Genomic DNA, 12,555 nt, shown 5'->3' with positions numbered 1-12,555 from the left:
GTTACAGTACTGCATACAAGTATTATAAATAACTGTTTGTGTGTGATAAGGTACACTTGCTATAGCCTGTACAGCTGTGTATAGACTTGGTTCAAGTCGGTGAATTTTAAAAAAATAAAATCATTTATAATAGTTTCTCTTGTGTCTCTCCTATTTCGTACAAACCTATCCGGAATTTGGCAGCTCACGCCAGGTTTTCCCAGCGATTGAATGCGTCACGTTTGAGTCTGCGCAGTAGTGAGTTAGTTTCTGCCGGATTCACCGACTTGGACTTCTTGCAAAGTACAGGCGGCGAGACGGACTGTGTACACAGTGACGTAGAGCAAATATAATGATTGACAGCCCCCGCCGTTATTCTGGCCAATAAGAAGAACGCATTGCTAATAAACCTCTGCATGCATTAAAAAGTTTGTTGTCATCTCCATGCAAAGCTAGACATCGAGTACTATACGTTTTATATCTGGGCGAATAATGGCATCAAGTTCGTACATCAACAGCGTTTTACTACTGATCGGTCGACCATCGCTAATCATGCGAGATTACCAAAGAAAGCTTGTTGAGAGTTACATTGAGGGAAAAGATGTGTTCGTCTGCGCACCAACCGGCAGCGGAAAATCACTGACATACGAAGTCGCCCCACATTGTTTTGATTTCCTTCGCTTTGGGCACGTAAGAGAACAGGCTACAACTGTGAGGACGGTGTCTTTTTCCATCCTTGACTAACCGGCGACGACTTTCGCATTTTGCAACATGGGCCCTACAAACAACACAGATATTTTCACGCGTTTTCGGTGATACAACAGAGGTCATGCTGACTTTTGTGGGAGTGATCGCACTCGACATTTTGTCAACAACGCCATGTGAGTTTTATGCACGTCTCGTTTGGGTCAATTGGTAACTCCTCCCAATGTGTAAAATTTAGCGATGTCATCTTATGAATAATATATGAGTAAAGAAAAACGTCATCTCATGAATAATTTATAGCAACGCAGATCGTGCAAGAAAGCCAAGTCTGTGATTCCGGGTGAAACTCCGCTGTATAGCGTTCACTCCACTCATCGCGTTCACCCTACTCATCGCGTCCACTCACGCGCGCGTTTCACATGAAAGCAAAATACAAATCATTGCGTTCACTCCACTCAAACATTCACAAATCACAGACTTGAACCAAGTCTAAGCTGTGTAGTATGTTGGTGTTTAGTCTAGAATTTAGACATCTGTTGGGCCTTTGCTTTTCGTGCCATCCTCCGTCTAGCTGCGAGATCCACTTTTAATGCTGTACTGGTAGAATGCAAAACTGCTCATTTAAATGTGAATGGGCTCCAGAAGGGATGATGACGTCACTTGTGTCCCTTTGAAAGTCAATCAGTCAAAATGGTGCTCTCATGTGACTTGTTCTGCGTGGAGCTACAGTGTAAATATAATTAACCTTTCTAAGGTCATGATCTTTCTCACCTGAAACAATGCCTGTAGAACAGGCAACACAGACTGTCACAGAAGCAATAAATGATCTACTACAACAATAGGAAGAATATAAAAATAGCGTCAATGACACTTTTTTCACATTTGGTGAGATGTTGCAGTGTTCTTAAGTTTTTGTAATTGGACCAGGGATTCAAGAATGAGATATTTGGCATGTTTTTGGACTAAGAACAGCAAAAATTGTCTAAAAAATACAATATTGTAAATTTTGTTACAATTTAAAGAAAGCTTAATGTAGATCATGCCAATAACTTTCGTATCAAAATTCAAAGCAATTGGACCAACAATTTCAGAAAAGATTTTTCTACCAAAAGAAAGGAAAAATTATCCAAAACAAGCTCAACTAAGTTTACCCCCTGGGAACATGCACACCAAGTTTCAAAGCAATCAGTCAAGTGATTTCAGAGAAAATGGGAAACAGAAAATGGAAAATGGAAAAATTTAAAACATTGTCCCCAAAATACAAATGTAAAAATTCACAACATGTGAACACATCAGACTGACTGACTTCACCCATAAGATCATGCATACCATACATTTAAAATTGCTATATCACTTCACTTTGATATAGTCTCATGATCATGTTCATGCAAATTGTGAGAATCATAACCTTACAGTGTCGCAAATCAACATTTTCAGACTTCAAGAGTGCACAAAGAATGGGAAAAGTTATTGCTTTTTTGCTTTTTAGCTCCCATATAATATGCATATGTATATATGCAAATGGTTGAAATCGATCCCCGTGATTATTCGCGGTGTTTGTCGTTCAAAAATGATATAAAACTCAATTACATTTGAACTGTGTAAAGCTTAAACTTGTGAATTTTCTTCTTTGTTGGCAATTTTTGACAATTTTTTTAGCAATATATGTATTAATGACATTCCAATCAGACGAACCATTTCTTGCTTTCAATCTGAACTTGCTGTTACTGTTTGAATCTTCTATTTTAATTGCAATTGTAATTACAATACTGTGATGATTTATTTAAGTGTAATAAAGAGTTTCCATGATGTTCAAATTGCATACTTGTGTGTTACCATTGCATTTTGTTGTGAATGTACATGAATATGTGGGTGCATGTTCAAGCTTACATCCATATGCAAATATAAATTAATGATATGCAAATGATTATGCAAATTAGCCGCTACGCTTTGGCTTGATCCTGGGGAGAACACTGTATCTTATTTTAAAACTTTACCTTTAGATTAGATGACACAGATTTTCAGTCGGAAGAACAAAGCCAATGTGCAATTTTGAACCTATAAAAACTACTTTCTCAAGATTGAGTATTTTGTAGGACTTTGCTCAATTCCCTGATAATGGAAACCGAATGTTCAGCATGCAGTGTCCGATTTCTTTCATGTACACCAAAGGTGCTAAGCAGTTGGAATAAATTTATGTAGACGGAGATAAAAGAAACATAACACTGAAACTGATTCGTGTTTGATTAGGTGGAGTAGATATTAATCTGAAAACCAATGATTCTTGACTGCCACTTTAAATGAATTGAATAATAGCTCTCAGTTATAGTTTGTCAAATTACCCAGTAATGGTCAAGTTTGCATGTGTAATGATTGGGACAAGAGAAATCACTTGTCCACTAGGCTAATTACTTTCAAATGTCAAATTTCATTAAATTCTGGCCAAATGCGAGTAGATATCGTAGATGTTTTTTTTGTCTTCAGGTTTTGTGCATACATAGCTGCACTGAGAGATTGCAGGAAAGTTTGATAATTCAAGAAGATGCTATGAATTTGTAGTGTAACTGTACTGTGCAAGTTGGCATCATGTTTGTTCTAACACAACTGACTTGCTTTTCACCGATTTTTTTGTGCATACTGCGTTATCTATTGTATATCAAACTGGCTTCAAACATTCAATTTGACACTAATCCACAATCTTAATTTGTGTTAATGAATTTTGTCATGCATTGTGGTGTATTGGTAAGAGTGCCATAGTGTTCTGAGTTTCCTACTCCAAAGCATCATGCAATTTTCCTCCATACACAGTGATCTAGTTGAATTCAACCATTGCTCTACAAATTATCTGTTGTCCTGGGTAGAATTTATGTACTTTGGACCTCCAATGGACTTCTGAAGTCTCATTTTAATTCCATTATAAAATTGACATTATTGTATTTTTTTGTCCAACAGATTCGTCAAGTTATGGTCCACAGGTGTATGGTATCAACCCCCAATCCAACACTGCCCATGGATTGCAACAGAATGTCAGCAACCCAATTATTTCACGATATGGTGCACTGCCGTTACAAAATCGTACCAATTTACCTCTTCAACAGACAAGTGGAGTTCACCGACAGGGTGCAACACCAGCTCTTTCTATCAATAATGCATCTCCAACACCAAGTGACATTTCCAGTATACAGTTTGGATCTCGCAACCAGTCAGTGACACCTGTCAATACTGTCAGCCAGGGATCCATGCCTTCCACATCCACCAGCACTACAGTGAAAGGAAACGGAAATGACAAACAATTTTTAGGACCACTTACAAATTTACCCATCAAACAAGAGTGGCAAAAATATCATGTTTTACCAGGACTCAGTGGCCAATGTTCACATGCAGGTGAACTAAGTGATCAGAATTTCCCACCACCAGGTTCTGCATTGTCTCAATATCCAAGTAGTAGTACATCTCTTTCTCCATTCCCAATAGAACTGTCACCATCTGGGTCAAGTTTTGCAAGTCCCAGAGGTTCAGCACGGTCATACTCTGCACGTTCCAAGAAACGTGCTTTGTCGCTTTCACCTCTTTCAACAGAGGGATTCAACATAAATGATATTATCCGTACAAGTCCCACCTCATTGGTGTCATATATCAATGGGTCCAGGGGTTCATCATGTTCTGTCTCTCCTGCACCAGGTTTACAACCTGGTGAATATGGACATCTGTCTGTCAGAAACAGTCCTCTGTTAAATGGCTCATTTGGACATTCCAGTTCCCATAGTGCTGCACATTCTAGACAAAGCAGTTTATCTTTACCACCACCGTACCCAGCCTCAAAGAACCAACAATTATATACCATGCCATCAGAGAACAGTAACCTAGCCTTCTCACAAATGAGTCAACAGCAACAAACAGTGGGTAACATGCAAGTTCATAGTCAGCTAGTTGTACAGCAGTACAGCGATGTACAACAGGATTTTGTTAATCTGAACATTTACAAAAGTGAAAATGTGAACAGCTTTCCTGCAGTTAGCCTGCCAACTACTTTATCAACCTCAATGCCAACATCTGTGCCACCATCAAGCCAAGCAGCCCCACCTAATGACATGAATATGCCCCCACCCCCATCTTACCAGCAACACATAACAAGCCACACAACCATGGGACCCCCACCACCCCCACCTCCTCTCCCACCACCTCCCCCACCACCTGCACCCCCGCCACAACTAACTTCACCCAGAACAGTCAAGTCTGAACCAGGGGAAAATGGCGAACAGCAACTGCATATGTGTAAATGGATAGATTGTAATGCTATCTTTAATGAACAAGAAGATCTAGTGCGACATATAGAAAAAGTTCACATAGATCAGAGGAAAGGGGATGACTTTACATGCTTCTGGCAAGGTTGTGGTAGAAGATACAAACCTTTCAATGCAAGATACAAGTTACTTATTCACATGAGAGTTCACTCGGGAGAGAAGCCCAATAAGTGTACGGTAAGTTGGACTTATATTCAATTACAGTGTACACCTATTATTGTAATAGAGCCCCACACAAACACTGTAGTTCTCTTTTAACTACTTAAGAGTATTTGAAGAAGCATGAAATGTATTCCTTGAAAATAACTACATTGAAATAGAGAAGAGCTGAAATATAAGAGATCAAATATTTGGTGATGGAACTCATCTTGTACATTGTCCAGATTGATACAATGGTGAGTATAGGCAGCAGGAGTATTTTCTGCTATACTCGTAAATTTTTGTAGATTGAAAACTTTGCTGAGGCGTGGTGATAATTGAAGTTTCTATGTGCTGTTGACATTGCAAGATGTGCTTTGGACGTCATGCTTTTAACTCTGTGAAATTATGAAGGGAAAATAAACATTTTAATGTCATATAGGTACTCTGATAAACTGTGAGCATTGCACTTGTGACCAGAATACAAAAAAACAGGAAAGGTTATTTGCATATTGGGGAAACAGATTAATAGGTGGTATATCGACCAGCTTTATGTGCAGATCTTTTTGTTGCCAGTGGCCATGCCTACAAACATGGAAGTATAGCTGGTAGTAACACATATCTGACAGCATGATTGTACATTGCCCAAGTCCAAGGGTTTCTTCTGGTATAATTATCTTTTCAAACTTAGGTCAGTAGATTTATTAAGTTCATTGTCTTTGCAATGATAATTAATCGCTACAAAGAAATGAAGTCAACATTTGCTGATCACCTTATTTTATGTTATCTGTTCTCATTCTTAAAGGCAGGAATTGAAAGACTGACATTCAAAAAGAATGACTCTTCTTCAAAATGTAAGAACTTTGTTGTCAAATAAAATTGCCAATTGTTATACAAAACTAAACAAAAAAACCAAAAAGTGAAACGAAAAGTATTTACAAAACTTAAAATGAAAATTTCACAAAATTTGACCGAGCCTGAGTGGAGATAGTCTGTTTTGAAATGTTGAACATGGGAGAAAAACAATCCAGAGGAGAAAAAACAAGCCGGGAAATCGGGCGATGTGCATACATTTGCATACATATACACTTCTTTCTCACCCTGTTTTAATATGACGCTTGTCATTCCAAAAGGTCAACTCAACAAATTCATAAAAATTGAATCGACCTTTGCAAAAAAACAATTTTTGTGCAAAATGGGTGTGTTATTTGCAGTGCCACTATAATAGTCATTGTTGTATTTGTTAGTCCCCGCGGACGAAGTCCGGTGGGGACTTATAGATTGGGTCCCGTCTGTGCGTCCGTCCATCCGTCCGTCCGTCCGTCCGTCATCAACAGTTTCTCAGACACTGCAGAACCAATTTTGTTCAAACTTGGCACAAAGGCATAGCACTATGACCTACAGATGCACATCGATTTATTTTGCGATACGATTCAATATGGCCGCAAGGTGGCCATTTTTTTGCGATTGTTTATGTCTTTGGACCATAACTCAGACATCCTTGAGCAGATTCTGTTCAAACTTGGCACAAAGGCATAACACTATGGCTTTCATATCCATGTCAAATTATTGTGCGATATTATCCAATATGGGCGCGAGGCGGCCATTTTGTTGCGATTTTTCATGTCTTTGGACCATAACTCAAACATCCTTAACAGATTCTGTTCAAACTTTGCACAGAGGCATAACACTATGGCCTACATATGCATGTCAAATTATTTTGCGATATGATCCAATATGGCCGCGAGGCAGCCATTTCTTTGCGATTTTTTGTGTCTTTGAACCATAACTCAAACATCCTTCAACCGATTCTGTTCAAACTTGGCACAAAGGCATAACACTATGGCCTACATATGCATGGCAAATTATATTGCAATACGATCCAATATGGGCGTGAGGCGGCATTTTGTTACGATTTTTCATGTCTTTGGACCATAACTCAGACATGCTTGAACTGATTCTGTTCAAATTTGGCACAAAAGCAATACATTATGCCCTTCATATGAACACCAATTTATTTTGTGATATGATTCAATATGGCCGACTGGCGGCCATTTTTTTGCGATTTTTTCAGATCTTTGAACCATAACTCAAACATCCTTGAACTGATTGTGTTCAAATTTGGTACAAAAGCAAAACATTATGCCCTTCATATGAACACCAATTTATTATGTGATATGATCCAATATGGCCGACAGGCGGCCATTTTTTTGTGATTTTTTCATGTCTTTGAACCATAACTAAAACATCCTTGAACCGATTTGTTCAAACTTGGCACAAAGGCAAAGCACTATGGCATACATATGCATGTATCAATTAACCTTGCGATAGGATCCAATATGGCTGCAGAATTGCCATTTTGTTGTAATTTTGCATGTCTTTGAAGCGTAATTCAAAGGTTATTGCACCCGTTTTGTCCAAACTTGGCACAAAGATCAAGCACTATGGCATACATGTACATGTCAATTTACTCCATGACATGTTCCAATATGGCTGCCAGATTGTCATTTTTTTCCAATATCGCTGCCAGATGGTCATTTTTGGATTTTTTCATGTCTTTGAGGCTTAATCATATGCAAATATTCCTTAACCAATGTTGTTGAGACTTGGTACAAAGATAAAGTACTATGGCATACATATGCATGTCTACTAATTTTGTGCTATGATCCATATGGTCAATAGACAGCCATTTGATTTCAATTTTGGTGTGATTTTTTTTATGTCTTTGAAACATAAACATAGGTCACTGTCCCTCGATGGACTGATTTTGTTCAAACGTGATACGAAGATAAAATACTATGGCTGCATTCTTGTGCACATTAATTTGTTTCATTATATGATTCGAAATGGCTGATGGCTGATTACAACAACATAGCCAATCCCATACCATTTTGAAAATTCCACCAAACCATGTGTATGTATAGTATGTGCCGTCATGACAGTAGAGGCAGTTAGGGCATCGTTATGTGTGATGTAATCAAAAGTTCCTTCAGTGGTCATTACCGGCAGGGATGAGTCATTTATTGAACGTTCCTCAGATTACTTTATTATGCAAGTCACAGGCCTGATGCACCTGTTACATCAATGTCATTCCACAGTTACCTAGACCACAGTGTACCTAGACACCCAAGATTATAACAAAATGGACAAGCGGGGACTGTGTCATCTACGATGACTTGTTCTGTGGTGTATTGAAATACCATTTACCATGAAAATAAGTCAGGAACTATACTAGACCCATGGTCACTTGTTTTATTATTGACATCAAAATAGGACTTTCAAGTTTGCTTACTGAAACATGAGTACACTCAATTCACAGCTGATTTTTGTTATATATTTCAGTATGTCTATATAATATCAATGTTTACAGGTGCAATAATGTTATCAGATATTCATGAACCTATAACTTCAACATCGGCTTCAAAGCAGATATTTCTAGTGACTGGCTGAGACTACCATTGACAATTACTTGCTTACAGTGCAACACCTCATTTGAATTCACCGAAATTTTTCAAACAACCAGTAACTTCAAACTAATAAAGATAGTGAAATTCTTAAAGACCATCAAAAGGGCTGTTATGCTTACCAACTTTAAGTGAAAAGGTGTTGAAACTCATTTTTGAAAGGGTTAAAACATTTTCATTTCATATCCTGTGCACAATGTGCCATCCAATTATAAAAGCTGTCGCTCTAAAAATGTAATTCCTTCCTTAGGTAAGGAGAAAGGGTTAAGACCCCAATTCATATTTTGTGCATCAAAATCACAAAAAAGTTTCTGCTGTAGCAAAAAATAATAAAAAATTCAGAAAAAAATCCATAAACAAATTTGATATTAGAATTACACACATGATATTGCCACAAGTCATAACCCTGAGTAATGACTGTCTATTATGCAATTATGAAACATGTCATTTTTGACACTTTTGATACATTTGTACTGAGGAATAATAAAGTAGGATCAATACTTTCTGAACTATCTACCCATGGTTGTGTCCTCCTGCCATGAAGAAACACAACTATTTATGGTCAAACCAATCTAAAAAAGTGTAAATGTATTAAGTTTGTTTATGTATATACATAATTATGAAGATTTTGCACAACATTTGCATCAAAAGCAGGTTTGTACTGAAGTTCTTCATATTAATAAAGAGCACAGTTTTCCTAAAACCAATTTCCCATTATAGGAATATTGTTTTCAGGAGGGCATTGACTCGAAACTGAGGAATTAAAGTTTCAGTGCATCAGCTTTTATGATTGACAACCCCTGAGCAAAGACAGTGGAGTTTTCACAGGTATTCCAAAATATCAAAGCCTTTGACAAATATGTTTCTTGTTTGGATTACTTGATCAGAGTTTCACAAGATATTCTTCATATTAAAAATATCCTTTCGTGTCATTGAGTGCTGAGATGATCATTTACCAAATTGAATTTTCTTTGAACATAGTTTTGTCATTTATCAATGATCAATACAGTTTTGAAGTGTTTGTTTGAGATTTTACAGAATCTTCTGATTGTTTTAAACTAGCAAAATAATGAATGAGAAAATGTTAGTCAGATGCAAAATTCAAATATGTGTTGTTCAGGTGTCTTGTGAAACTCAAATATGTTTAAAAGAGCAATTCGTAAATACTCGGCTCTGAAGTGTAACAGAGTTTGTACTTGCTTGATCATTATTGGTTTGAAATATTTTCTGTACAAACTAATATGTTGACTGGAACATTTGCAATATTGCATTGAATATCCTTTTTCAGCTCTTTGGGGTTTCTCTGGTCAGATGACCAAAAATACTTGTGTGTAATTAACAAACATGTGGAAAAGGTTCATGCGTCATTTGATAATTCACGACACTTCCTGGATCTAATTGGCCAGTGATGCAAATAATGAAGGTTGTTTTGTTTAGAATGTGAATTTGTAGGTTTAAATTAGTAACACTAATAAGAACTCCAGAGATTCATGAACAGACCATCTCAAATGTCGAGATGAATCAAACTACAGTCTAAAGACAAGATGTCAAAAAGAGGCATATGTATGAGTCACTAGATTTTTATGAACAGCCAATGTACCTGGCACAGAATGTAGTGATTTGGTTGGTTGATGAAATAATGGGTACTAGCCATATTGCTAACCCTTTCATTACCACGGTTTGACCCAACCCCATTGTTATCAACTGTTAGTGTGTAGATCTGTTTACAGGGAATCGGGGTGAACAGGTCAGTGTAGGCAGTCTTTGATGGGGACTAAAAACAGCTTCAGTTAAATTTTAAAAAACAAGGGTTTAGTTTTTGCCATTCAAAACAGGGTACCTTGGGGTGGAAATGCTTATTTTTCGTTCAGACTTTCCAAACCTGACAGAAACAGTTCTCAAAGTGGTAAATTCAATGAAAGAAGAAAAAGTGATTAATTTCAATTTAATCTAATTAACACAAACATATCAAAACTGGCAAAAATGCTGGCGTAAACTAAACCAAATGAGTATGTGAAACGGAATAATGATATACCGGTATTAATGGTTTGACTGCAAGTTGATGGTATAAAAACAAGATGAAGTTAGTCACATGTTAACCTTAACTAAACAGTCTCTTTACTGCAATTATGACTTTCCCGAACTGACAAAGATTTTGGTTTCATGGGAAAAGACTAATGCTGTATGCTGTTTTTAGTTCTTTAGACTATAGATCCAACAAACTGATTACAGGTATTCGTATAAGGTGGCAAAATGGCGTCTGTGTGTATGTATGTATGTATGTATGTCTTTAGTCCGTCCACATCAAAAACTCCTAAACCGTAGCACCTACTGTCTTAGTATTTGGTGTACAGGTGCACCTAGGGGTGGAGATGTGAATTTGTTCAAATGAACATGTCAGTGCCAAAAATATGCAAATGAGGGGGGAAAAGGAAAAATCCTGCAAATGGCTAAAACTCAGTAAGCATTGGTCAGATTTGGTTGAAACTTGGTATGCAGATTCCTTTAGGTATTCTAAATTATGTGTGCAAAAATTGGGATGAAATTTGCATGTTTGTATTTTTAGGGTATTTTTTCCCTTTTTAGTCAAAAAATCTTGTTCTCTTAAATCGCTCGTCTGATTACTATGAAACTTAATATTCATGTTCCTCAGAATGACCTTAGTCATGCTTGTACAAATTGTATTGATATTGAAATATTTGTAATTTTTGGGCAATTTTCCCAATTTTTGATAAACAATTTTTTAATCCAAAAACTACTGATTTGATAGCTTTAATATTTGGTATACAGGTATCTAAGATTAATCTCAATATTATGTTTTGAAGGTATGTTGAAACTGGCAATTTTTTGGGCAATTTTTGCCTTTTTTGGTAAAAAAATTTTTCTCCTAAAACTACTGATCTGGTAGCTTTGATATCTAGTGTACAGGTTCCTAGGGTTTATGTTAATTAGATATATTAAAATTAGGATGAAATTTGCAATTTTGTATTTTGGGGGGCAATTTTTCTCATTTTTGGTCAAAAAATTTGTTTCTCAAAATTTACCAGTCTGATTGCTTTGATATTTAGTTAACCGGTTCTTAGGGTTTTTGTTAATAAGATATATTGAAATAAAGTTGAAATCCGGAATTTTGAATTTTTGGGGCAACTTTGCGAAACTTTCAGTTTTACTGGGATATCTTTCATTTTGTATTTTTAAGATTTTTTTGGTAATTTTATACCTACTGGAACTAAGAGTATATAATGTGGTGATTTAGTAAGCATTTGATATGGTTAACTGTATTTGGTGTTGAAATGCGGTAAAAAAATCCTTGCAGATTTTGAAAAAATTCCAAACAAATGCCAATAAAAAATTCAGCCAGAGAAGGTTTGACAATAAGAAAAGGTGGGAGAGTGGGGAAAAAAGAATGTACAATGGATCGGATAAAAAAGATAATGTACCTCATCGATCTTCCAGACACCATCCCTTATCAAATGGTCCACCCCGATGTATTTTTGTGCACAATTAACCATGCAGTGTATTTTAGTTTAAGATGTCAAGTTAGGTAAGGATTTGAAAGGAATAGTCAAGTTCACCACAGTTTAACTGTATCTCGTGTGTCATCATCCTTGTGTAATTGGTTAAGTTGGTAAGTTGTTCCAGATGTGGATGTACCAGCTGTTCTGGAAGAAAACAATGTTTACTTTTTCCTGTAGGGTTTCTGAGTTGACGATTGTATGTTGAAATTTCTCCATGTATCTGGTGTATGGGCAAAGTGTAAACATTGGTTGCATGTTATGTATTTCAGTCGATGTCAAATATTGTAAATGAAAAAGCAAGAACAGTTTGCTGTGTGCTTGTAAAAGATATTAAGGACAAACTGGCAGGTACAAGCAAAAGTTCCCATTGCCATTGCCATTTCTTATACACAGATTTTCAATTATATTAATGAGATAGTAACAAGGAAAAGTTGAAAGATTGATCAT

At 36.6% G+C, this 12,555-nt stretch overlaps 1 protein-coding gene across 1 annotated transcript in view; it reads left to right on the top strand.

Moving 5' to 3' along the window:
- The window catches only part of LOC139139375 (zinc finger protein GLIS3-like), a 116,693-nt gene that overhangs the window by 76,713 nt on the left and 27,425 nt on the right, over nt 1–12,555 (top strand). The window contains exon 3 of the mRNA XM_070708276.1: nt 3,637–5,165. Coding sequence (XP_070564377.1) covers nt 3,637–5,165 — 1,529 coding nt within the window. The remainder of the gene's footprint in view (nt 1–3,636; nt 5,166–12,555) is intronic.

Source organism: Ptychodera flava, chromosome 8 (assembly GCF_041260155.1).
Source record: "Ptychodera flava strain L36383 chromosome 8, AS_Pfla_20210202, whole genome shotgun sequence".
Lineage (NCBI taxonomy): Eukaryota > Metazoa > Hemichordata > Enteropneusta > Ptychoderidae > Ptychodera > Ptychodera flava.
This window is presented reverse-complemented; position numbering and strand designations above follow the sequence as displayed.